Source organism: Tursiops truncatus, chromosome 14 (genome assembly GCF_011762595.2).
Source record: "Tursiops truncatus isolate mTurTru1 chromosome 14, mTurTru1.mat.Y, whole genome shotgun sequence".
NCBI lineage: Eukaryota > Metazoa > Chordata > Mammalia > Artiodactyla > Delphinidae > Tursiops > Tursiops truncatus.
In genome coordinates this window covers 75,836,440-75,861,432 of record NC_047047.1, presented here as the reverse complement: position 1 = coordinate 75,861,432, position 24,993 = coordinate 75,836,440, and the positions used below count along the sequence as shown (strand labels likewise).

Genomic DNA, 24,993 nt, shown 5'->3' with positions numbered 1-24,993 from the left:
TCCCTGATAGGCTCTCATGAAACGATAACAACTATTCTAGTAGCAGGGCCTGGAAAGGCGGGACTGAGCCAGGCTACCCAGAGGAGGCCTCTAGCTAATTCCAGCAGAGGTGAGGGGAGGTGACCTTGGAAGCAGAGTAGCGATATTTCAGGGGTGCAATAGAGAAGACTCTGTCACCGAGTCCAAGCTCATACTGCTCACTGCGCCACAGGCCAACTCATCGAGAGACGAGTTGTTGGACAAGGAATAGTGACTTTATTCGGAAAGCCAGCAGACCGAGAAGGTGCTGGACTAGTGTCCCAAAGAACCACTTTGTTCCGTGTGGATGCTTAGTTTCCTTTCTAGAACAAAGAAGGGAAGGTGAGGAAGTAAAGTAAAAAAGGTGGTAAGTTGTTGCAAATATTTCCTAGTTGCAGCCAGACCAGACTCCAGAGGGGATGCATTAATGTCTTCTTTCCTGCATCCAATCACAGGTGGGCCTGGTCAGGATGTTTCCTGTGAGCTTAAACAAAGGTATTTTAGCTTAATGCTCAGGCAAAGGGAGGCAGGGGTCCTGGAGGTGGGCCATTCTGTTACTTTAAGCCATAGGCAACATCCCTTTAATGATTAACTTGAAACAAAAACAATAGAATAGAAAGGTTAAAGTAAAAGAAACAGACCCAGTGTGGAGCCAGATTTGTTCTTCCCTATGACCACTCCACCCTTGGGGAGGGGAGTCTGTTGGTGGGTTCCTAAGCCAGACAATATAGCCTTCTGACATTTGAGAACAAAGGAAAACAGAATTGACCTGAGTGAGGACATTGGAAAAGGGGCTGTGTCTTGTCAAGGATTGGACGGCAGACCTCTCCACGACAGTGAGCAGCAGAGAGGTCTTCTGTCCTTTGATCCCATCATGAGCCCTATTTCAGGCAGACTAATGGGCAGAAACCTATTCTGAGGTCCGAGGGCTGCCCAGCATCAGCTGGGAGCTGGAGAGAGACCGTCCTCCTTGGCGGTCTTGCAGCTACTCCCTCCTGACACCGCCACGTCAGCCGTCACAGTGGGGCAAGGCCATGCTTGTGAAAACTCCCCCAACCTGAAGGTTGGGCAGAGAACTTCTAGGGGACCTGCATTCTCCATCAAATTGAGGTAGGCATCAGTGACACTGGGAGAGTGGAAGGATTCATGGGAAATGTTACAATGTTTTCTCGGAACTTAGTACAACTTCTAGAAGGATGAACTATACGCAGCAAGATGGTGCAGAGGGATGGAGTGGGGGATGGAAGCACAGTGTTTTGAGGCCATTTCTTAATGCAGCCACCTGTGCTGCACTGCGGGTGGAGGGCCTGGGGGTACAGACGCATATTCAGCGTGAGGTGTCTGGGGTCATTCACCATCTCTTAAGGAAACAAACCTTTTAATATTCAAACTGGATAGATTATTGCAAAGATGGAAACATGGGGCTTTGGTTCACTATCTGTAAGGAAAACCTCTGCTGTGGCTTTGGAACAGGCAGGTTAATTTGTGGAAATTCTCCTATTGCCTCCCTGGGGAGAGACACAAGTACACGAGCATTTCCTGGGGTTTTCCTCTCCTGCACATTTGTCAGTTCCGAGTAAGGATGTGGAATACAGGGGGATACAGTGTAGGCTTGTGTAGTCCCAGAAAGTTTCAGACTCTGAGACCTTTCCTAAACTATGATGAAGAGCAATGAATGATCAGTCGCCTGAATATTAGGTGGGGGAAGGGGACCACACACACTAAATTTTTGTTAAGCTTCAAACTCATAAGATCATCTTCATTACTCCTGTCTGTGGCTCTATACACTTGTATCGTAGTGTAATTTTATACTTACGTAGTTGATTGGTTAGTGTCTATTTCCCCCCATCCTTAACATTCTTTGCATTTTTTTCTATTTTATTCAGCACCTAACACAGTGCTTGACACATAGTAACTGCTCAATAAAAGTTCGTTGAGTTAAAAGAATGAATGGGGCTTCCCTGGTGGCGCAGTGGTTGAGAGTCTGCCTGCTAATGCAGGGGACACCGGTTCGAGCCCTGGTCTGGGAGGATCCCACATGCCACGGAGCAACTAGGCCCGTGAGCCACAACTACTGAGCCTGCGCGTCTGGAGCCTGTGCTCCGCAACAAGAGAGGCCACGATAGTGAGAGGCCCGCGCACAGCGATGAAGAGTGGCCCCCGCTTGCCACAACTAGAGAAAGCCCTCACACAGAAATGAAGACCCAACACAGCAAAAAATAATAAATTAATTAATTAATAAACTCCTACCAAAAAAAAAAAAAAAAAAAGAATGAATGAATCATGAAAAAGATCCCTCAGTGGCATTTTAGTAATTTCCATGTAGTACATCATCCCGCCAGGAGGTGGCCACAAATACACACAGCCAAGGATTTCAAGCATTAGAGGCGATGGAAGCTGAGAATTACATAATGCAGCAAATTTGTTTGTTTCATCAGACGTGAACTTAGGTTTATTTCCTCAGCTAATACGTGATTAATAGAAACAGAAAGATGTAGCAGAAATGACCAGACAGATCTGCGTTCAAATCCTGCCTCTCCCATAGCCAGCCAGTCACCATGAGCAAAAGCCTTGACCTTTCAAGCTTGTTTCCTTGTCCACAACAAGGAACTTACGATGGCAAGTTTTGTTATAAGGATTAAATGAAATAGCACACGTTAGAAGTATTAGAAGTGAGTTCATTCCAGTGCTGCGTGAAAATCATGAAAGTATTCCAACAAATGACGAGGCCGACGAACATTTTTCACTTTCTACCTTCTGTTTTGTATTCAGTGGTCCTTCAGCGTCCATGGGTATTGGTTCCAGGACCTCCACCAATACCAAAATCTCAGATGCTCAAATCCCTTATATAAACTGGCCTAGTACAGCCAGCCCTCCATAGCTACGGGTTCCACATCCACGGATCAAATTTCAAATTTCAATCTGCAATGGGTTGAATCCACAGATGTGGATACACTGAGCCAACTCCATAGAGCATGAACAGTTCTTACTACTCCTCTGCAAAATGGCAACAGATTGACACAGTGGGAGGAGAACTTAAGAGTTTGCTGGACCTTTCTGAGTCCACGTTTCCTTGACCATGAAATGGAGCTGCGGATAACTGCTTGGCAGGAATATTGTGGAAGCTAATGACATAGCATAGATCATACTAGTCAATACAGAAGCCCCCTTGCCACGATTGGTTACTGAAAGTATGAATAATATGTAGGGACTTCCTTGTGGTCCAGTGGTTAAGACTCTGTGCTTCCACTGCAGGGATTGCAGGTTCGATCCCTGGTTGGGGAACTAAGATTCTGCATGCTGTGCAGTGCGGCCAAAAATAAATAAATAAATAAATTAGTTTTTTAAAAAAGAAAGTGATACGTAAGTTAAATGACATTAAAATATTCAGCTCTTCAGGTACTCTAGTAACATTTCAGGGGTTACTTCCCCACTGTCCTCAATGCTCTGTCTTTTTTTCTATTTTATTCCCGGCACCTGACACAGTGGTTGACACGTATGGCCAGTGGCTGTCATTTTGGACAGTGTGGCTTATAGAATATTGCCATCATCGCAAGAAGTTCTATTGAACAGAGCTGGCTAGGTTATAACAAATGTCCACTTGGCGGTAACAGTTTTTAGCAGCAGTGTTTGGTCGCCTGGTTACCTTCCAGCTGACACCGACAAGGTAGTAGGCAGCACCTGCTGTTTGCAGGACCTGTGCTATGTGTTGTGAATACAAGGGTGAGCAAATAGGTTTGTGTTCCGGGGATTCACAGTTCAATAATAGATACTAAATAAATAATCCCTTAAATAAATAGGTATGACAGATGGTGTTAAACGTCTGTCCTAAAAACCTGCTTCTCTGTTACTAAGTAAAAGAAAAGGCAACCAAACCATCCCCTTGGGTTGCCTTGAGGATTTTAGGAGATGCTGAAGGTGTAACTGATCTCAAGACTATGCAGTACTTCCTTAGGAAGGACTGTTGCCGAGTCCAAGCTCATACTGCTCGCCACACAACAGGCCAGCAAATCTAGAGATGAGTTGTTAAGGCAAGGAATAGTGACTTAATTTGGAAAGCCAGCAGATGGAGAACATGGCGGACTGGCGTCCCAAAGAACCATCTTCCCCAAGTTAGAACTCAGCCTTCTTTTATACTAAAAGGGGAGGGGTGTGGTTGGTTGTCCCAAACTGCTTGGTGTCAGAATCCTTTGTTTTGGCAGCTGTCCAGGTAGGTCAGGTCAGGTCGTGATGTTCCTGAAAACTTCCAAGAAGACCAATGTTATTCTCTGTTCTGCAACTTTGTATCTTTATATGAATGGGAAAGTGTTACACCCTTAAAGGTCAGAGCCTTGAGAAGGCGTGTTCTGTATATTTCAGGCTATATGCAACATTCTTAACTTTTAGCAAAAGCAACAGAATACAAAAGTTAAAGTAAAAGAAACAGATCCAATATGGAGTCAGATTTGTTCTTCCCTATTATGGGACAGCCTCATAAAGAAATTAGTTCACTCCTTCATTCACTAAGTAATTATCGAGTACCTTCTATGTGTGGTTAGGCAGGGAACAAAATAGCATAGCAGCCAGGGCTCTCTTCCCATGGAGTTCACATTTCTCATGGAGAAAGAAAGACAGTGAATAAGTAATTAAAATATGTTGTATGGTAGTCAGCTTTTTGGAGAAAAATAAAGCAGTGAAGGGGGATAGAGAATTCTGGGGATGGGAAAATTGACACTGTAATGAGGACTTTTAAACTATGTTTCATTACCGTTCAGCTGTAGTGAAAACCCTTCTGTTCCCTCACAGGAGCATGAATGGGTTTAGTTAACACAGCATTCCCATTTCACAGATGAAAGTGAGCTGCTAAAAGAAGTGACACAACAACAAATACAAAGACACAATGACAAACACAAGACCACAGACCCCGTACTCATCGGGAATTTCTGGAGCTTCTCCCTGAGAGGCTCCAGGCAAAGAGCTGTGGGGCAGCAGAGATGAGCCAACTGCCTCTGTTCACACAGAACTCACAGGCCAGGAGGGACACAGGCAGGACCAGAACTTACTATGGTCTAAGGCAGAGGGTTTGGAAACAGTCATCTAGAAATAAGTGATACACAAACCAAGCAGAGGGAGAGATTCCGTCCAGCCATGAAGGTTGCATGGAATTGGAGCATTTGAGCTGGATGTAAAGCAACGGTGGGATTTCTTGATGGGCCAAAGTGAGATGGGTGAGAGAGGGAAGGCTATGAAGTATGACAGCAAAGAGCAGGTTTGGTGACACCTGGGAAGATAGCTGAGGCTCAGGGGCGTAAAGCAGAGGAACAAAACAAGAGAGACATGCCTGCAGGTTGGGGCAATCACGAAGCGCCACACATACAGCAGGTGAGAAGTTTGAATTCAGCGTCTGCCGAAAGAGCCTCCAAGGGCTGAGCTCAAAAGCAGAGGGAAGCGGGACGTGCAATGTTGAAGGCACGTACCATCGGGTCAGGTATGGAAGCCCTTGAGTCGCAAACAGAGGAGCTTGCACTTGATTCCACTGAGGGTTCACGTGAAGAGAAATGACACAGTCAGAGCCACACTGCAGGAAGGTCAGTGTGGCCTGGGTATCGGACCTGGAGGAGACCGGAGGCGGGAGGAGTTGGGAGACTGTGGTCAGAATCAACGGGGGGCGTGCAGGCTCTGGCCGAGGCAGAAGGGACAGCAGGGCTTACCTCTGTGGATCCTCCCACTGGAAAGTGGGCGGGAAGAGGGGATGTGGAGAGAAGTAGAGGAAGTCTCGAGCCGCTGGGCCCTTGCTGCAGGGGACTCACTGAATGAGAGATGAACTCTGAGGCCACTTTCCTCAGCGGGGCCAGAGTGGGCGCAGGGAGCTTGCCCGTGACCCAGCTCTGCAGGCAGACGACCCCCACCGTCAGGCTGTGCCTGACTGGGTTCTGCTGAGAGTCTGAGTGGAGGGTCCTGGAAACCTCTCCCTCCCCCCCCTCCAGGAAGAGGAGGCAGGGGTGCAGCCCTGCTTTGCCCCAGCTCCCCACGACTGATGGCAGGTACACCTGGCAGCCCTCATTTCCAGGCATCCTGGGGAGGGGGAGTCAACAGGAAAGAAACATGTGCAGCCCAGAAGAATTATCTCAGAAACTTCTAGAAGTCAGTCCAGGGAATGCCATGGGACAAGGGCACCCTTGTCCTGCTTGTCAGCCAGCAGGAGGAGGCCGGCATACATACCAGCCCTCTGCCACGCCAGACCTCCCCTGCAAATCTGCTGAGAAGCCCTGTCCCTAGATCCCAACTAGAAAGCCTCGTTCCACTTCCTCTCTCGAGATGGGGCAGCAGGGCTGTGGGTTCCTTGTTCTCTACTAGTCTTGGCCCGAATGTGGGCTTGAGCACAACAGAACCAGGAGACCTCACGGGGTTGGCCTTTTCTCAACTCCTTTGTCCTCGTTTCCAAGGTTCTCATCTTCGGAGGAACCTTCCACTGCAGGCTTTGCCGGTTTTCTGCAAGCAAAGGCTCTTTCATTTGGTTAACAAAGATTGTGCAGAGAACACGGAGTTGAGCGAAGCAAGGAATGTATGGTCCAGCAGAGGAAAGCCGCATGTACAAAGATAACTCGGATGCAAGGAGAGAGGTGTTGACATCAGGCTGCGTTTGCAGAGAAGGGCCCCGCAGGAGGTGGCATCCGGGCTTCACTTCAGATGATGGGGAGGAGATAGAACTGAGCAGTAGGCGAGGGTCCGACAGGCAAAGGGCACCATGTGGGCAAAGACAGAGACAGGAAAGCACAGGGCACTTATGATCCGCGGGTAATTCCATCTGCCTTCCACAAACAGGCGATCCTGCCCCAGTTAGAAACAGGGCAGGGGGACTCCCCTGGTGGTCCAGTGGTTAAGAATCCGCCTTCCAGGGCAGGGGACGCCGGTTCGATCCCTGGTCGGGGAACTAAGATCCCACATGCCGCGGGGCAACTAAGCTGGCGCAACTAAGTCACAACTAGAGAGCCCACATGCTGCAATGAAAGATCCCTCATGCCGCAGTGGAGATCCCGCGTGCCACAACTAAGACCTGACACAGCCAAATATATAAATAAATATTTAAAAAAAAGAAAAGAAAGAAAATGCCTATACTTAGGCAGAATTTGGCAAAGAAAAAAAAAGAAACAGGACAGGCCCCTAAAATTCACTTGTGAGTTGGTTTTCAGCACCAGGGTGACATTTTCCTACGGACATCATGCTACACCTTGTAGCTGGGTCCTGGTCCCACCCGAGGCCAGCAGCCTCTAGAACCCGTTCCCTCAGAGCGTAACCAGAGCACAGGATTGTGTCTGTGGTAGGACGGGGACACATCACTGTGTGGCCTCGGGGTCAGGGTCTCACGAGCAGGGCCAAAATTCACCCGGGACAGAGGGTCTACTTTCTGACCCCACCTTCTGCTATTAGGCTCTGAGCCCCCCAAGTGTCAGAGCAAAAGAGCTGTGGGCTGCACAGGGGCAAGGACAGGACCTGAGAAAGCAGGCTGTAGGGAGTCCTGGGAAGACTGCCTCCAGGGCACTGGCCCAGCCACCCATCACCCCCAGCCAGGGAGCCTGGGGGACTGGCCAGCTCCCTGACACCCCCAGAATTAAGCCTAGGGCTCTGCTGGCCAGAACCTGGAGCAGACGCTGCTCCACTCCCAAACCCTGCCCTTCAAAGAGGAGCCTTCTCTTGGACACCCTCAGGAGGACAGGCTGCCCCACAGGTGCCAAACCCCAAAGGATTTCTCCAGGAACCATACCACACAGTTTCTGGGGTCAGAAGGGTTCCTGGCTTGGGGCCTGGATTCACATCAGCGGGCATTAATTGACCATTTGCAGCTGCTTCCCAGATGAAGATTTCTTTTCCTTTTAATGGAAATATAGGATACACTTGATATAACATTTTTGACCAAAAGTAGAGAAACTCTGTGTGTGTGTATACATAGGCATAAAAGAGAGGCTGGAAATTTTTTGAAGACTAGCTATGTTAGATTATCTAATATAGTTTCTGAAAATTTTCATAACTAAATTAATTTTCTTTCAAATAAGTTGCTATGAGCTGAATGTTTGTGTGTCCCCAAAATCCATATGTTGAAACTTAATACCCAAAATGATGGTATTAGGAGGTAGGGCCTTTGGGAGGTGCTTAGAATCATGAGGGTGGAGCCCTCATGAATGAGATTAGTGCCCTTATAAAAGAAACCCCACAGAGTGCCCTTGCCCCTTCCACCATGTGAGGACACAGCAAGAAGCCAACAGTCTGCAAGGAAGAAGAGGGCCCTCACCAGTACCCGACCATGCTGGCACCCTGATCTTGGACTTCTAGCCTCCAGAACTATAAGAAATAAATGTCTGTTGTTTATTAGCTACCCAGTCTATGATAGTTTTTTATAGCAGCCTGAACTACAAAGATGTAAGTGAAATATATATAATTACATATATTAAAAATTTTCAACCTCACCATTCTTTTTTTCTATTATATTAAAAGGTTTAGATTATTAAGACCACCAAAAATTATTTCCACACCAATATTTAATGCAGGAGCTGAAGCAAAATACATTGAATTTTAAAAATAAAACAAAACACCCCGCAAGCAACAATACCCCCAAAATTCTTGTACTTCTCAGGCACTATTTTCCTCCAAGAGAAGTGAATATGAGTTCAAGACCCTGATTTCTTCCTACAGAGATTGAAGGGAGTAAGGCTTCATTTTTCTGTGATGATCCATCCAGAGTTGAATTATTTCATCAAAAGAAGGATCATTCCCCTGATTAGAAAAACTTAAAGTACTCGGAACATGATAGGATGAATTTTCTAAAGGAAATAACCCCTCCAGGTATCTGAGGGCTCTTGATCACACACTCAGTTCTTCCAAAGTAAACATGTTGGCTATAAAAGTCAGTAAATAGACCTTCGGCAAGGCACAATGTAACTTTTATAGCTCAAAATTTACAATCGATTTTTTTCTCAAGGCCTTCCTGATCTAAATTAATTTTTAATATACTGACCTAAGGTGCCCAGTTATTTTTAGGTAAAACTGTCAGCCCTTAACTTAAAAGTCTGCTGTGAGGTAGGAGATGGGTAAAGGATTACATCGCCAGACACCTACATGGATGGAGAAAAATTATACCCAGTGGCCTCATGTCATTGCGTGTAGAAAGGCTGATGGATAAACATCCCTAAGGAGACTTGGGAATCCACCAGGGGGCTCACTCTGCTCTGTTCTTGGGCTATTTCACAGGTACCGGCTCTGCCCAAGACCACTGAACGTGAAGCAGGTGACACAGCAGCAAACAGCACACCCCTAGAGAGAGGTGAAGACCACTCACGCGCAGGGCACATATGATACTGAGAGAGAATAAGAAATACATATTTGGTCTTACCCACCCCCCCCAGCCCCCCCACCCCCGCCCCTGTTCCTGACACAAAAGCTTCTAAGACTCTTGGAATCTCTGGAGTGATAACAGTGTCTTTTGTATGTTAATGAGATAACTGGTGGCTGGAGGACCCCTAGCTTCAGGACTGGGGCAGGGTTGGGAGGGGGTTTGGTCCCAGAAAGACGACAGCAGATCAGAGAATTGGAACTTTGAGCTCCAGCCCCGACCTCCGGGGAGGAGATTGAGTTCAATGACCAATGGCCAATGATTGAATCAATTATGCCTACATAATGAAACTGCAATAAAAACCCTCAAACTACGGGGCTGGGGGAGCTTCCAGGCTGGTGAACGCATCCAAGGGCTGGGAGGGCGGTACAACCAGAGAGGGCACGGAAGCTCCACACACCCTCATGCCCACACCTTGCTCTATGCATCTCCTCCGTTGGGTTGTAACCTTATAACAAACTGGTAGTAGTAAATAAAGTGCCTTCCTGAATTTAGTAGTAAATAAGGAGTCGTTCTAGCCAATTATCCAATCTGAGGAGGGGCTGTGGGAATCCTCCAACTTCGTAGCAGGCCTCTCAGAGGAACAGGTGGCAACCTGGGACTTGTGAGTGCTGTTGAAGGTGGGCGCAGTCTTGTGGGACTGAACCCTTACCCTCTGGGGTCTGTAACTCCAGCAGGGTCAGAATTGAATTGAACTGTAGGACACCCAGCTGGTGTCCGGCCAGTTGGAAAATTGGTTGTTGTGAGGGGAGAAAAATAAAACAAACCTAAAAAACCCACACACATTTGGTGTCCTAAGAGTTACGAGGAAAGGACAGTTCAGAGTACGTGAAGCTCGTAGTCACAGAATAAGCTCTTTGATTAGAAGAGCCTGTCAGATTTTTACTTTCTGAGATTAATAAAATGATTCGTGCAGTTTCAAGCCACTAAGTTCTGGAGTGGTTTCTCCCGCAGCAACAGCAGGCAGAACAGATCCTGGCATCTGGAAGTGGGAGCTACTGAAATACAAGCCGACGTCAGCTCCTCCCCGGAACACTTGCCTTGTCCTTGGCCCGCCTGTATTGGCTCCTGACATGAAATGTTTATTTTGCTTCTGGAGGGAAATTTTCTGTTGTCCGGTGTGCTTCTCAATGTAGGAGGAGTGGGCAGCCGAGCTCAGCAAGCCCCAGGTCAGGATGTACAGCGAGAACGAGGACACAGCCCAGAGGGGGCACGATGCTGGCCGTCTGTGTGTGGCCAGCCAGGCCCGCTTAGCAAGTGGTAACACCTACGCAGGAACAGGAGCACCAGTGGCATACTCAGGAATCTGCTTTGGATTTTGTATTTGCGGGATTTATTCGTCCAGAAACAATACACACCTTCTCTGCTTTAAAACACCACGTGGTGTGCTTTGGTTTGGTTTGGGGGATAGGGTGAGGGTTATTCTCTGGTTTCCTGTGCTCCACCTGGAAAATGTCCTTTAGCTTTGCTGGGGCAGAAGGTCAGGTATCAGACCGGGATCCCTGCTGTGTGTCACCGGCCCAGACGCGCGTCTGGGGCCGGGGCCACGGCCTCGGGCTCTGTGTTCTCACCACCTGTGGGGTCTGTCCCCCCACTCCCCTTCCTGTGCCCATCCTCGGTCTCCTACAGTTCCCCATCGGCTCTGAGAAGTCACCTCTTTATGCCTCTCAGAAATAAGCCCAGTCATGTTCTATTTTTAGTGGCTCTTAAATGATCTGCCAAAAAAAAAAAGTGCCTGTAAGAAGGAGGCAAACCCCGGACCCTCACCCAGGGAGACTGTTGAGGGCTGGGGACGGGGGAGCTGCTGGCCGGAGGTCGGGGTCATGTCGCTCGGGCCCCGCGCACGGTGGACCTGGATTGTCACACCCGGAGGCACGTGGAAATCCAGGTAGCACCACCCCCTGCGGGAGAGAAGTCGGCTCCGAAGCCGCAGATGTGGAATCCTAGCGGCCCCAATCCAAGCCCCGCCAACCCAGAAGTGTCCCCAGCCTCACCCACAGGACAGAGCGAGGGGCCTGGGAGTGAGGACATCCGGGGCAGATGGCCTCCCTGGGCCAGCCCTTGGCCTTGAGCGCTGGGCCAAACCCTGTCCGGGCGGCTGGGAGAGCCTGGGCTGTGAGCAGAAAGCCAGCGAGCGGTGGTCTTTGAGTCGGGAGCCTGTGATTCGTCCCCTCCCGACACCTGACCTTGGGTGTTTTGCTCTGTAGTTCTTCCCGTATGGAGACGCCTCCAAGTTCGCCCAGCACGCCTTCCGAACCTTCGACAAGAACGGAGACGGCACCATCGATTTCCGAGAGTTCATCTGCGCCCTGTCCATCACCTCCAGGGGCAGCTTTGAGCAGAAGCTGAACTGGGCCTTCAACATGTACGACCTGGATGGCGACGGCAAGATCACCCGCGTGGAGATGCTGGAGATCATTGAGGTGAGGCAGCGGCCCCTGGGGTGTGGTCAGGACCGGGGCTGCTGTGGGCACGGCAGGCAGACCCCTGGGAAGAGGCTCCCTGGGGCACAGCCCTACGGCAGCTCCCTTCCACCCCCGTCCAGGAGCCCTGCCAGGCCTTGACTTCTCCGTCCCTGTTCCCTTGCTCCGTCGAGGCGCTGGGAAATGTCACAGGTCCAAGCTGCTGGGCCCTGGCTGTCAATCGCCGTTTCAGCCATGCTCACAGCGTGACATCTCCCATAAACGTAAGCCTAGTGGGTGCGAAGGATGGTATCAGGACTCAGTTTCTCCAGCCCTTGTGTTAGCTCTGCCCTTCTGGACGCCGCCCTCTGACTCAGACCAGCTCCCTCCACTGCCCATTCCTCCAACGGCACAAGATCCTGCCCGCGGCCCCCAGGTTCCCATCATTCCATGGGAACAGGCATCTTTCTCAGTTGCCTGTGCAGACGTCCCAGGACCCCCTGCCCACTGCCCTGACCTTAATCTTCCACACTCCTCCCTACACACCGTGCTCGAGGTGCCTGGGCTTTCCTGGTTTTCCCAGAACACAGCCTCACGTGAGGGCCTTGATGTCCTCTCTCTCTGCCCAGGGCCCTTCCCCGGGCCCCTCACTCCACTCAGGGCTCTGCCCTCATCTCACCTCCCGGCAGGGCTTCCTCCCTGCGTTCCCCTCCCCGAAGAGTGCCCGTGCCCCACCCCAGGGCTATCTAACCTCTTACCATCATGATTTTTTGTCACAGCATTTATCACTGCCCCCAATAACCTCACATGGTAGAACGCAAGCACTGTCAAGAGAGGACTCTCCTCACTCGCTGCTGTATCCCTAGAACCTAGAACAGTCCTGGAGCCTGGTGGGCACTCAATTACTGATGAATGAATCAGTGCCTTTTCACTGACCGACTGTCTCAGCGTGTGTGTCCACCTCTGCACCGACCAGTGTGACCCAAGGGGGGAAATGCACCACTTGCCACAGGCCAAAGCCAAGTGTCCCATCCTGGAGCTGGCGTGAGGCCCCGTCCAGACCACAGAGCTGAGATCGGGGAGGGTGGATCCCCACATGAAAACTGGGGGCTGATGGGAAGAAACAGTAGCCAAAACCCAAGTGACCAAATCCCCAGATGACCACCATGCTACACTCACTCTCCTCCCCTGGGGTGGCTCCCCAGCACAGTTCGCTCCTCCTGTGGCCTCTGGAGCCCTGCCTTCCACTTACCCACCCTCCCTTGGCATCTTTAGTCCCTTTTCTCCCTTTGGTACCCACTTACCTTCCCAAGTCAACTGGAAAACCCAGCAGCAGCAAGGGTCAGGCCTGGCGTTGCTGCTTTCCCGACTACAGGGCTTCGAGGGCACCAGAGCCTCAGTGTCCTCGTGAAAAAATAAAGGTAATAAAACCCACGCCCCAAGTCTGTGGTCACGATTCAGCACATGGCACACTTCCCCTCATGGAGGAAATGCTCAGTAACCGGCAGTTAGCTCTCGAGGCTCTGTCTCCCTTGGAAATATCATCCGCCTCAACTCTCAGCTTCTTTCCTTCTAATCAGCCGTGTCACCTTCATGTTCCCTCTGCATGTGGCTCCCCTTCTCCACCTCCGGTATTTTCACCAACTTCTGGCCCTTTGCACCCGCACCTGGCACCCTTTCTGGCCTCTAGGTTCCTTTGCTGAGCTACCTTTCCAGAACCAAGGTATCAATAACTGATACAGTCTTTACAGCATCTCTGCGCTTCAGGAGCTGCTCATTCATTTGATCAAAAGGCTTACAGAGCAGGTCCTCTGTGTCAGGCACAGGCACACAGATCTCTGACAGCTGGTCCGGCCAACGTCTGTTTGCCTGCATGTCTTCTCTGGCCTCACCGTCCATCCAGGGCCCCTCACTCTTGCACACGCACAGCTGGCCACTTTTGCTTCTACCATGCTTTTCCCCTGGAATGTCCTTCAGGGCTCTGGGCCCATCCAAATCCTCTCACACTTCAAGGTCTAGGTTATCTTGCCACGTCCAAGAAGTCTTCTTGGCCCACTTCACCCCAGAGTTGCCCACCACCCTCTAGGCTCCTGTAGCCTGTAGTCAGCTTTTCTGCAGGTGCCAACCTCCTGCAAGGTGGAGGGGAGACAGACGTGAAGAGACACAAGTGCCCACCCTGGAGGAGCTCACTGACCCAAGGGCCTGTGTCCACACAGACGATGACAGCAGAGTGAGGCAGGGGCTGTGATGGGGGAGGGTCAGTGCGAGGAGAGACCAACAACGGCCACGTAACCCCAATGAAGGACAGTGCATCTGCCCTGGAGTGTTGGGCACAGGCCTAATGGGTCCACAAGTTTTGGCTGAATAAGAGAGTACCTGAGACAGTTATTTCTTCCTGGGAAAGCACCTGTGATAACACATCCTTTTTTCAGAGAAGACAGTGCTACATATTTCGTTGCATGCCGGAGCACCCCATGAAGCACATGCGCCTACAGGGATTCCTTACATTTGTCAGGGAACACGTTCATATTTAGTTCTGACCCTGACATGCCCTTGGCCTAGGTTGGTGTGAAGTGTGAGTCTGCATCTGGCATGTCATTTCCTGGTTGTCATGTTCATGATCCCAATGCAGGGCTGCATCTTGGAGACGATAAATGAGAACTGGCCATGTTCAGAGCTGTTAGATGTGGTCCAGGGTGGACTTTGTGGGTTTACATTTCTTTTTGCCGTGTCTTCATCAATGGTGCATTTGTCGTGCTAACAGCCTTCCTACCCATTGCTCCTTTAAGCCCTTTTCATTTCACCCTTCAGAGGACAGAGTGAGAGTAGCAGCTTGCGTGCGGATGACCCATCTGTCTCTTTTTTAAAGTCCAGGCATGTCTGCTTTTCCCTCACATACCACTCAGGCTTCTAGGTTAATCAGGACCCCCTCTACCAATTGTCCCTCAAATGAAATTTCAATAGTCTGATTCTTTCTTTTTTTTTTTTTTTTTTTTTGGGTGGCACCATGCTGCACGCGGGATCTTAGTTCCCCAACCAGGGATCAAACCTGTGCCCCCTGCATTGGGAGCACAGAGTCTTAATCATTGGACCACCAGGGAAGTCCTAATAGTCTGCTTCTTTTAAAGTCAAATGTCCTAGATATTTTTCTACCATAAATCAACACACTCTAATTACAAAAATGAGCAAACAAAATATATTTTATCTCAATAGACATCTTACTTGTTCAATGAAGCTCTTGTTATGGTTTACTCTTTCTAACTGGCATTCTTTAAAACTTTATTGAGTCATAATTAACAGGCCATAACTTCACCCATTTTAGCTTTACAATTCAGTGATTTTTAGTAAACTTACCGAAGTATGCAGCCATCACTGTAATCCAATTTTAGAACATTTTAATTCTCTCAATAAGGTCCCTCATGCCTGTTGGTGCCCCCAGACTCCGGAAACTACTTTGTCTCTATGGATTTGTCTTTCCGGACATTTCATATAAATGGAATCGTACAATATATGTTTGGCCTTTTATATCTGGCTTTTTTTTCTTTTTTTGAGGTTTATCTATGCTATAGCATGTATCAGTATTTCATTCCTTTTTGTTGCTAAAATAGTATTCAGTTTTACAGATATGTCATATTTTGTTTATCTGTTTAGCAGTTGATGAGCATTTGTGCTGTTTTCACTTTTGGGCCATTATTTAAAAAGCTGCTGTGAATATTCCCCTGCAAGTCTTTGTGGAGATGAGCATTTATTTTTTTAAGGCACTTTCCTAGGAAAGAAACTCATTTCTACATTTAATTCCCATTTTGAGAATTAATTGTGCACAATTAATTGAACTGGAAAATGGAATCTTCCTACTCTGTTCTTTGACTTATGAACAGAGTCCCTGATTCACAGATCCCCCTAAACTAACTTCTTTCAGGGCTAAATTTTACTGGTCCACCTTGCTTGCTTTCTTAAAAGATTGTAAATTGGGACCACACTTCACCTTTTCCTAAATCTCCAAGGAGTAGAGCTTGTTGCCTCTCATCTGACCTCAAACTCAGAATGTTTAAAACTGAGCTCGGGGCTTCCCTGGTGGCGCAGTGGTTGAGAGTCCGCCTGCTGATGCAGGGGACACGGGTTCGTGCCCCGGTCCGGGAAGATCCCACATGCCGCGGAGCGGCTGGGCCCGTGAGCCATGGCCGCTGAGCCTGCGCGTCTGGAGCCCGTGCTCCGCAACGGGAGAGGCCACAACAGTGAGAGGCCCGCGTACCGCAAAAAAAACACACAAAAACTGAGCTCATCATTTTCCTTCCTGAACCTGTTCCTAATCCATTATTCTTGATCTCACCACTACCCTTCATAATCACTTCCTCCAGTCAGAAACCTGGGAATCACATGAAATTCTTCTCTAGCCAATTGGTCATGAGACTCACACAGGTTTGATTACACCACTATCTTGCTTAAAACCATTGAAGGAGTCCTTTGAAGTAGATTTAGATTCTTTACCCTATCATAGGAGAACTTTATGGTCTGTTTCCTGTTTTCCCAAGGCTATCTACAAAATGGTGGGCACCGTGATCATGATGAAAATGAATGAGGATGGGCTCACGCCTGAGCAGCGAGTAGACAAGATTTTCAGCAAGATGGATAAGAACAAAGACGACCAGATTACACTGGATGAATTCAAAGAAGCTGCAAAGAGCGACCCTTCCATCGTATTACTTCTGCAGTGCGACATTCAGAAATGAGCAGAGATAACACTATGGACTGCACAAAAGTCTCAATGTTCCATTCAGTCTGCAGCTATTAACACACACACACACACACACACACACACACACAAATATTGCTTGGACTACCTATAAATGGACTTGCTTCTTGTGTTTGAAACACTTGTGTGCATGAGAATGTCATTTGCTAATGAATTTTAAAAGCATATATTATAAAACAAACAACCTGCCACAATGTGATATGTGTGATATCATTTCATTAAAAAAAAAACCTTTCTCCTCCAAAGCCTGGGCAGAAATGTGCTGCAAAGAGTTGTATGATTTCTTGTTCATGTTTTGCTAATGCTCGTGTCTCCTTGATTACATAATGTTAGTAGCACTGAAACCCTCACGGTAATGTAACTGAATTATAAGCTGTGTCACCATTCTCCTGTAAAATAGCACTGGACAGGCACACAGAGGGGCCCTTGACTCCTCTGTGTGGTCCACACACAAGAGCTTGTATTATCAGTGAATATAAATGTACGAAATTTGCATGCCGTTTAGGTTTGCCTTAATTCTTACCTCATTTGCATCCTATCAATCTGGAAAGAGCTGTGTTGGAATTAATGCAGTATAAAACTTAAAAACACTGCTAAATGACTCATTAATTAAATCTATCTATATATACATATACTCAAAGATATTATTTATTGAAAGTAAAAAAAAAGATGTATGTGTATTGATTTTGCTTGAATTTTCAAAGGCTTCCAAAGAGGTGGCAATAGATGTCCCAAATAAATTTATAACATTTGACTTTTTCCCTCAGTTCTTATCTCAGAATTTTAAATTTGAAACAGATGTTCATAATTGTCAAGGGTCAATAGCAACAACTTACTAAATTTACCTTTGAACACACAACTTGGGAATTCAAAGACTTAGTGACAACTTCCCAATGCTTCATCCTGGCCCTCAAAAGAGGGACAGTTAATACGGCGTGTAAAGTTTAAATAAAACATAAAACTTACTCATTCTCAAAAAATGCTCACTATATGACAGTAAATGTTTTCTCAGTGTGACTGTGGTGCTTACCACGCGCTGTTTTACACAACTATGTGGAGGACACGTTTAGCTGACTGAGAAGCGTCCTCCGAAAGGCTGTCTTTCCAAATCAAAAGTGTACTCGTGTTTTAACGGTGGAACAAAATCCTGACCCTTTTAAGCTGGAGGAAGGAAGGCAGAGAGATTCCATCAAGAAGTCTAAAGGCGGGCCTGCGTTTTCAGAACAAGCCTGAATGAGACCGTTTCTTTCTACAGTGCTGTCCAGTAGAACTTTCTAGGATGATGGAAACATTTGTACCTACACTGGCTACATGTGAACTTTGAGCACTTCCAGTTCAGCTAGTGTGACTGAGGGACTGCATTTTTCATTTTATCTTAATTAATTTAAATTTAATTTGCCACGTGTAGCCAGTAGTTATTGTATCAGACAGTACAGTGCTAAATTATTCCCTTTTTATGGAGCGCCTTTTTTTCTAAATACTCCTCCTCTGTCTGTCTTAGGAGCATTAGATGAGACCACAGACCAGGGCCTGATGATTCCATTCATCCATTCAGCAAGAAACTGGGAGCCAGCAAACCTCCCCACAAACATTCAGGGCAACGACAGTACCCGAAACCCCGACAGAAACAAACTTCCGTCCCCAGAGAGAACAGTCCCAAGTGCTAATAGGATGTCCTGGTGCCGTTAACCCCTGTGCTTGGTGAGTCCAAAGTAGAGGCAGGGAGAGACGTTCTGTGCCTCCCAATATGCTCTCCTCTGGCTGAGGGCGGGGTGGGTTGAGGAGCTGGGGAGACTCCTTGGAAAGGCATTTGGTTAAGTCAAGCTACAGGCGATGAATTCATAGCAAATTTTCACTGATCACCCTCTGTGCACCCAACACTATTCGTATGGGAGGAGACAGACAATAAATGATAAACACACACACACACACACACATGTCTAACTGTAAGAACTATGAAGAAAAGCATAGCAAATAAAGAAGGAGGGAGAGTGATGGGATGCAGCAGTGGCCACTTCCTGTAGGCTGGTTAGGTGACACTAATGGAAGACCCAAGTGAAGGAAATGAGCCACATGGGTACTTGGGGCACTTATGGAAAACAAACCCTTCAGCAGACTCACCGGTAAATAAGTAAATAAAATGTAGACATTGGGCCAGCAAACATCTTGTTTTAGTTCTCTCTGCTCCGCTAGTGTCGACTGGGGCAGGGTCCTGACAGCAGTCCAGTAGTATTGGTTAGAATAAGTGTACATATGTCCTCTGACCCAGCATGTCCACTCCTGGGTTTGTTGCCCCAAGAAGCTCTCACAGGAGGATGTATGGGGACTTGTCCCAGGATGTCCGTGACAGCTCTGTTTCTGGAGTGGGGGCTGGAGGCAACCTAGTGGCTCATGACTAGAGGACTAGGTAAGACGTGGTGCGTGCACCCTGAGGCATACTAGGCTTCAGCTGGAAACTGATGTACACACAGCAACGAGCACATGTTTTTACAAGGCTGAAAGGGGAAAAAAGAAACAATAAAATCTATTGCACCATATAATATATATAAATGAAAAAGACATTCTCACAGAAGTACACAAAAGGCACATAAAATAAAAGCAAATATCACACTAGAATTGTTTCCAGGGTGTGCATCGTAACATCTTATCCCCAAAATGTGATGGCTTAAAGTAGAAGCAATCATTTTATCATTCCTCATGGCTTCTGTGGGTCAGGAATTTGAGAAGCTTCACCTGGATGATTCTAGCTGGGGGTGTCTCGTGCAGTTGCAGTCACATGGAAGCTTGAGCTGCAACAGGTGCCTGGAGCAGCTGAGAGTTGAGAGGGCCTCAGGGCTTTTCCACATGGGCTAGTTTGTTCTTCCTCACAGCATGGAGGCCTCAGAGCAGTCATACTACTTGCCTGATGGTTCAGGTCTCCAGCACAAGTATTCCTGCTAAGAAACTGGAAGTTTCATATTCTTTCCTGCCCTATAGCCTCAATAGTCATGAAGTAACACTTCTCCATCATTCTGTTGGTTACAACACAGTCACAAACCTATTCATAGTCAAGAAGGAAATTAAACTCTATGTCTTGATAGGTTACAACAAGTTTCTAGAAGAACGGGAGAGATGTTTCCACCCTCTCTGGAAAACAATTAGCCACAGTCTGCCCTGTAGCCACAATTCACATCTCTTCCACATACGAAGTGCATTCACGTGCTCTGAGGCAACCAGAGATGAAGGTGAGCCATGAACTGAAGGGTGTGTTTAACACAACTTCTGTAACTGAGTTCCGTTTAAACCACACCCACACACACCCTCAGCAACGGGCATCCTCAAGAACCACAGTGTCCCTCCCAGCCTGTGGGCCCTTCAGAAAGGACCAGCTGTGGGCATCCTCTCATCATTCAAGTGGGCCTGGGTTCTATCAGTTCCAGCTTATACTCAGCTACTATTTTGGTCTCTTTAACTCCTGCTGCTGTTCTGAAAGGAAAATGCCCCTGAATGTCTTACTTTTATTCTATCCTGAACTCTTTCTGCGTTTAGAAGACATAAGTTTCCATATTTCCCCTTTTTTATTTCTTAAATAACCCTAAACTGTTTTTAAAGGGGAATCATATTGCTTTAAAGCTTCCTTTTCCCTGTAGTTCCCTCATTCAGGATCACGGTCTCTAGATGAATAACATGAACCACTTTCTTAAAGAGGCCAGAGGCTGATTTCCTCCACACCGTTGGAAACCATGTCAGGAAGTAAAACACACGCTTAAATAGACGTCTTCAGAGAGCCTTACCGCACCAGGTGTGTAGGGGTTTAGTGAGAAAATGACAGTCAACTAGAGCTTCTAAATAAAATGACACACTGTTCCCTTAGGTCCTTTTGTGTAAGCGATTCAGTTTCCCAAATATTTTGGGCATGCAATTTGGGTTCTTCCCAGCATTTTGCAGGCGAAATATAGATCTCTAGACTCTTACCTTATGTTACTGTTTCTCAGGTTCTTACATTTACCAACGTAAAGTTACCCATCAAATATCCGATTAACTAAATGGTTGTCTCAAACGCTGCCTGCTCAGATCAGAGCTGCTGTACGTCTCCCCACCAGCCGTCCATCGCTCTCCTCCGCAGCCGCCCCGCATCTTCCCTAGCTCTGGGAATGACACCACCACTCGTGCGGTTTTTCAGGCCCCAGACCCCAGGCCAATGATCCTTGATTCCTCTCACAGCTCCCCAGTACAGCTGACCCTTGAACAGTACAGATTCAAACTGTGCGGGTGCACTTATAGGCGGATTTTTTTCCATAGTAAGTATTACAGTGCTACCCCATCCACAGATGCGCAAGGGGGACAGGAGGAACCGCGTGTATGGAGGGCCAACTATAAATTAAACTCGAATTTCTGACTGCCCCATACCTCTGTGTTGTTCAAGGGTCAACTGTATTCTCATCAGCAAGTCTCACTGCCTCTGGACTTCGAATCTGAACACTTCTATCTCGACCACTCTGGTCCAAGTCTCCATGACCTCTGACCTGGATCACTGCAAAAGCCTCCAGATTGCTCGCGCTTTCCATGTTTGCCCAACTCTAATCCTAACCTATTCACACAGCAGCCAGAGAGATTCTTTGAAAATGAAAAAAAAAAGACAAATGTGATTAGTTTTAATAAAACAACATTTAAGTAATATTGTTACTCATACTGATCATCGACACTACAGATTCAGGCATTGCATTCTTCTGAAGTATTTTCCAAATTTTCCCTTCTCCCTTCCTCCCATTCCCTGGTGACTTTTTGTGTGTGTGTGTGTGGTATGCGGGCCTCTCACTGCTGTGGCCTCTCCCGTTGCGGAGCACAGGCTCCGGACGCGCAGGCTCAGCGGCCACGGCTCAGGGGCCCAGCCGCTCCGCGGCATGTGGGATCTTCTCGCACCGGGGCACGGACCCGTGTCCCCTGCATCGGCAGGTGGACTCGCAACCACTGCACCACCAGGGAAGCCGCACATTTGTCATTTTTAAGAACGATTTTAATCATGTCTAACCCAAAGTTATGAAAAGGTAGGATTTAAAGGTCCAAGGAAGCATTTCTTCCCCAGGATTTCACGACTCAGTTCAGTCATTCCTGCCCTGCTGATAAAACCAGGGGTGGAAGAGTCATCTCTATGAAGTATTCAAGTCACTATTCATGAAGAGGCTTGATTCTGTCAATTATAATATCTTCCCCAATTCACAAAAGGATGACTTTAACTACAGGTAAATTTAAAGTTTTATTTTTAGAAGTTACACATATTTCAAAAAAGCAATTTCTTTTTATTCTAATTAATATTACCATTAATTAGAATATTAATTGAAAATATTTTCACTTACGATAGTTGAAACCCAAACTTTGTGAAGCCAAAGCAATGAATAATCTTCAACTCAACAAGAGATGCCTGGATACCTGAGGATTCCACTTCCCATTCTGTATTAAGAAGCACAACATTAAAAAACTACCACAAAATTTCAGACACTGAAATTGTTTAGCGAATAAAATGTATGCATTTGGTATATTCTACTTCATTTTTTTTTATTTTAAAAAGCACATGTATGTTAAAATAGTTTTGATACAAATGAATTATAAATGTACCTTTAAAAAAATCAGACTCTGTATTGTTCGTGGAGGATGTTTAAACATGCGGCACACATCTTCTCTCTCTGTAAATTCTCAGATTAGAAAAGCACAGTTTCTGGACTTCTCATTTACCAATGGATCTCAATTTAAGATTAAATTAGACTCTCTCCCCTCACCAAAAACAAAATCCAGTTTTTCTCAGTAACTACAGAAGTGTCGCTGCTTTTAAGATACCGTCTTTTTCTTAAAATACTTCCTTTCAATTTCACAAATATTTATTGCTAGCAATATAGGGAATTCTTCTTGTTGGTATCCACGTCTTTCTAAAAAGGTCAGCACTAATCCTAGTATCAAACGTAGAGAATGCAAGCAGGAGTTCTACTCATGTTTTCTTTTAAAAAAAGTTCATAAATACCATTGCTTACAACAGGCTGTATTTTATCATTCTAAGGAGCACACTTTTTAACAACTCTAAAATCAGGGTGTGTCTTATTAGGGAGCTGTCCTCTGCCCCGATTTCCCCAGCCCTCTCCTCAGCCTGGTCTGCACAGTCCCTCTGGCCTGTGTCCTCTCTCGGCTCAGCCAGAGCTTGAGACGCTTTGGACTGCAAACTGCGGGACTTTACAGCAAGCAAGCAATCACGCTGCAGGTCAGGACGCACCAGTGGGTCATAACCCAGTTCCGACACAGGCTGGACACTTAGTAGGGTGGATGATGGTTAAGGGACTCAGAGAAAGGCACCGTGTCAGGACTGGCAGTGCTTTAGTAAAGCTCCGAGAACGTGCCTTAACAGAGAGCATCTTAAATGTGATGAAACACAATAATTAAAACTACCGTCCCAGTCTGCAATTGTATCTCTAGGGTTAAAAATGACCTGTGCAGGGATTGTGACCAAAGTTCCTACGGTCCTGTGTAGGTCCCCCCTCATTAATAAGCACAAAACAGACAATGAATCTATTGTAAACTGGTCCCTGTTCACAGCCCGCCTGGGCGCTGCCCCACCCCCTGCAATGAGAATAATGTAATATTCTGGAAAAGCAAAACTAAATATAACCGGGTGATCAGATCTTTATTTTAATTCTTACAAAATACTATAGAAATGAACCCAAACTAAACAGATATGTACATGTACATATGTACAAAATTTTAAACTTCTGAAAAAGAATCTATAAAAGTAGATGGTTAAAATGAAAAACAAACAAACTTAAAAAGATTTAAAACCAGTACTATGAAGTTGATTTTCTCAAAGCAAAGTAATTATAATTTTAAATTGCGGGCTGTGGCCGGTCTTCTAGGCTTATCGTGTCAGATACATAAGTGAGTCTCCGCCGCAGAATGTCTTCAGTTTCATTTTATTTCCCATAGTCCCGGGCGTCTCCCCTTACACGTCTTTCAACATGAGGGTGTGGCACAGTCAGCCACAGTAAATCAACCCCGGTCTTCTTCTTCTCCTTGAGACACAGGTCGGAAAGGCAACGTAGTTTGTCCTCTTTCAGGGTCAGACATTCGAAGAATTCTAATCAGTTTACTTGGTGGAAGTGAACTAGAGGAGGCAAAATTAATGATTCCAACTTCCAAGAAAATTTTTTCATAAAAAAAAAAATTCTAATACTACCTCATGAAAATATAAGTCTAAATGGATGCTAATGGGGGGGTATGTCTGATATCTGGAATTCTAGGAGAAATATAACTTGCAATAGGGAAATAAATTTTCACTTTTAAAAATTAACTTCCTGCTAAATGCCATGGGTTTTCAGTTTGGAAGAAAAAGGAAATGAAGGAGATTTATGTATCAACTATCTCTAACTCTTATTCTTCTTGTCTAGTCAGGAAGGAGTCACCTGAATATTTCCAGTCATAAACTTGAGTACCCATACGATCGAGTGACCACTTTAGAGAAAGAATATCAACTTTTAAGTGACACAGAGCCTGACGCTATGGAGGTACCTAATAAATGCTGACTGACAGCAGAGCAGCGTTCTCCATTTAGGAAGACTGCTACTTTTCAGTTAACAGGAAAAGAATCAAGACTAGGGAAATCATGAATCGCTTCTCCAGTCGAAGCAGAATTACTAAAATTACTTTATATTAGTTGGGTCATGATAACCACAGAAGAGCAGATTCAAAATAGAAATATTAACAAGTCAATAATCATATTCAGTTAAATTGCCTCTGTTAATGGGAGATAACACAGACAAAATTTTAAATACCTAACACGGGAAAACTACATTCGATCTCTGGAACTAGATTAGGGGTTAATTTTTCTTTTGACTGGTCATTTGCATTTTAAAATTGAGAGTATAAAAGATTTCTCACCCCTTTTTATATACTTGATATATATATATATATATAATTCATAGAAGAGTTTTAAAAAGTTACCTCATGCTTTGAGGGGTAAGCAGGATGAACTGTCTGAAGCGCTGGGAATCTGCCATCTTGAGTATCATATCCATCGCAATTCTCCGGTTAACCATATCCTGGAGAACAGAGGCAGAAGTCAGAGTTGCTGCTGTGTCAATCATGTTCCTGTGAAAGGAACATTCTACTGGTTGTTATGAACCCCTGGATTTTTATCCAAGGCTCATCCATTATCTTATCTATGATGCCAAGCAATTCATACATACTGTGAAAGATAGTATCTAAAATTATTAGGGGAAAATAACTGAATAACATGTATCTTCCAGGAATTCCTATAGTCAGAGTATAGCCCTTTGCCTCAAATATACTTAACAATTAAAATAATCAGAAAATAGTCAAAAGATACAACTAGATGTTGCAGAGTGAATCTAATTTCTACAGTAATATTCAATTACTCAGGAGAACAGGATCAAAGGTGACCAGATTCAAACTTACTAAGTCTCTCAAGTTTTCCC

At 46.3% G+C, this 24,993-nt stretch overlaps 2 protein-coding genes across 7 annotated transcripts in view; one reads left to right on the top strand and one right to left on the bottom strand.

Annotated features, from left to right (window-relative positions):
* The window catches only part of VSNL1 (visinin like 1), a 97,577-nt gene extending 80,271 nt beyond the window's left edge, over positions 1 to 17,306 (top strand). The window contains exons 3-4 of the mRNA XM_004324944.4: positions 11,593 to 11,808; positions 16,320 to 17,306. Coding sequence (XP_004324992.1) covers positions 11,593 to 11,808; positions 16,320 to 16,517 — 414 coding nt within the window. The 3' untranslated portion in view covers positions 16,518 to 17,306. The remainder of the gene's footprint in view (positions 1 to 11,592; positions 11,809 to 16,319) is intronic.
* The window catches only part of SMC6 (structural maintenance of chromosomes 6), an 80,343-nt gene continuing 70,106 nt past the window's right edge, over positions 14,757 to 24,993 (bottom strand). The window contains exons 26-28 of one of the 6 annotated variants that reach the window (XR_012325805.1): positions 24,500 to 24,597; positions 21,877 to 21,970; positions 14,757 to 21,136 (exon numbers count right to left, since the gene is read on the bottom strand). Coding sequence is in view for 3 of the 6 variants with exons in the window: in XM_019943246.3 (XP_019798805.1) it covers positions 23,549 to 23,663; positions 24,500 to 24,597 (213 nt within the window). In the remaining 3 variants the exon portion in view is untranslated. Of the gene's footprint in view, positions 21,137 to 21,757; positions 21,971 to 23,172; positions 23,664 to 24,499; positions 24,647 to 24,993 lie in introns of those variants that run through there. The other 5 variants (XR_012325806.1, XR_002177926.3, XM_019943249.3 and 2 more) reach the window with 5 other exon arrangements.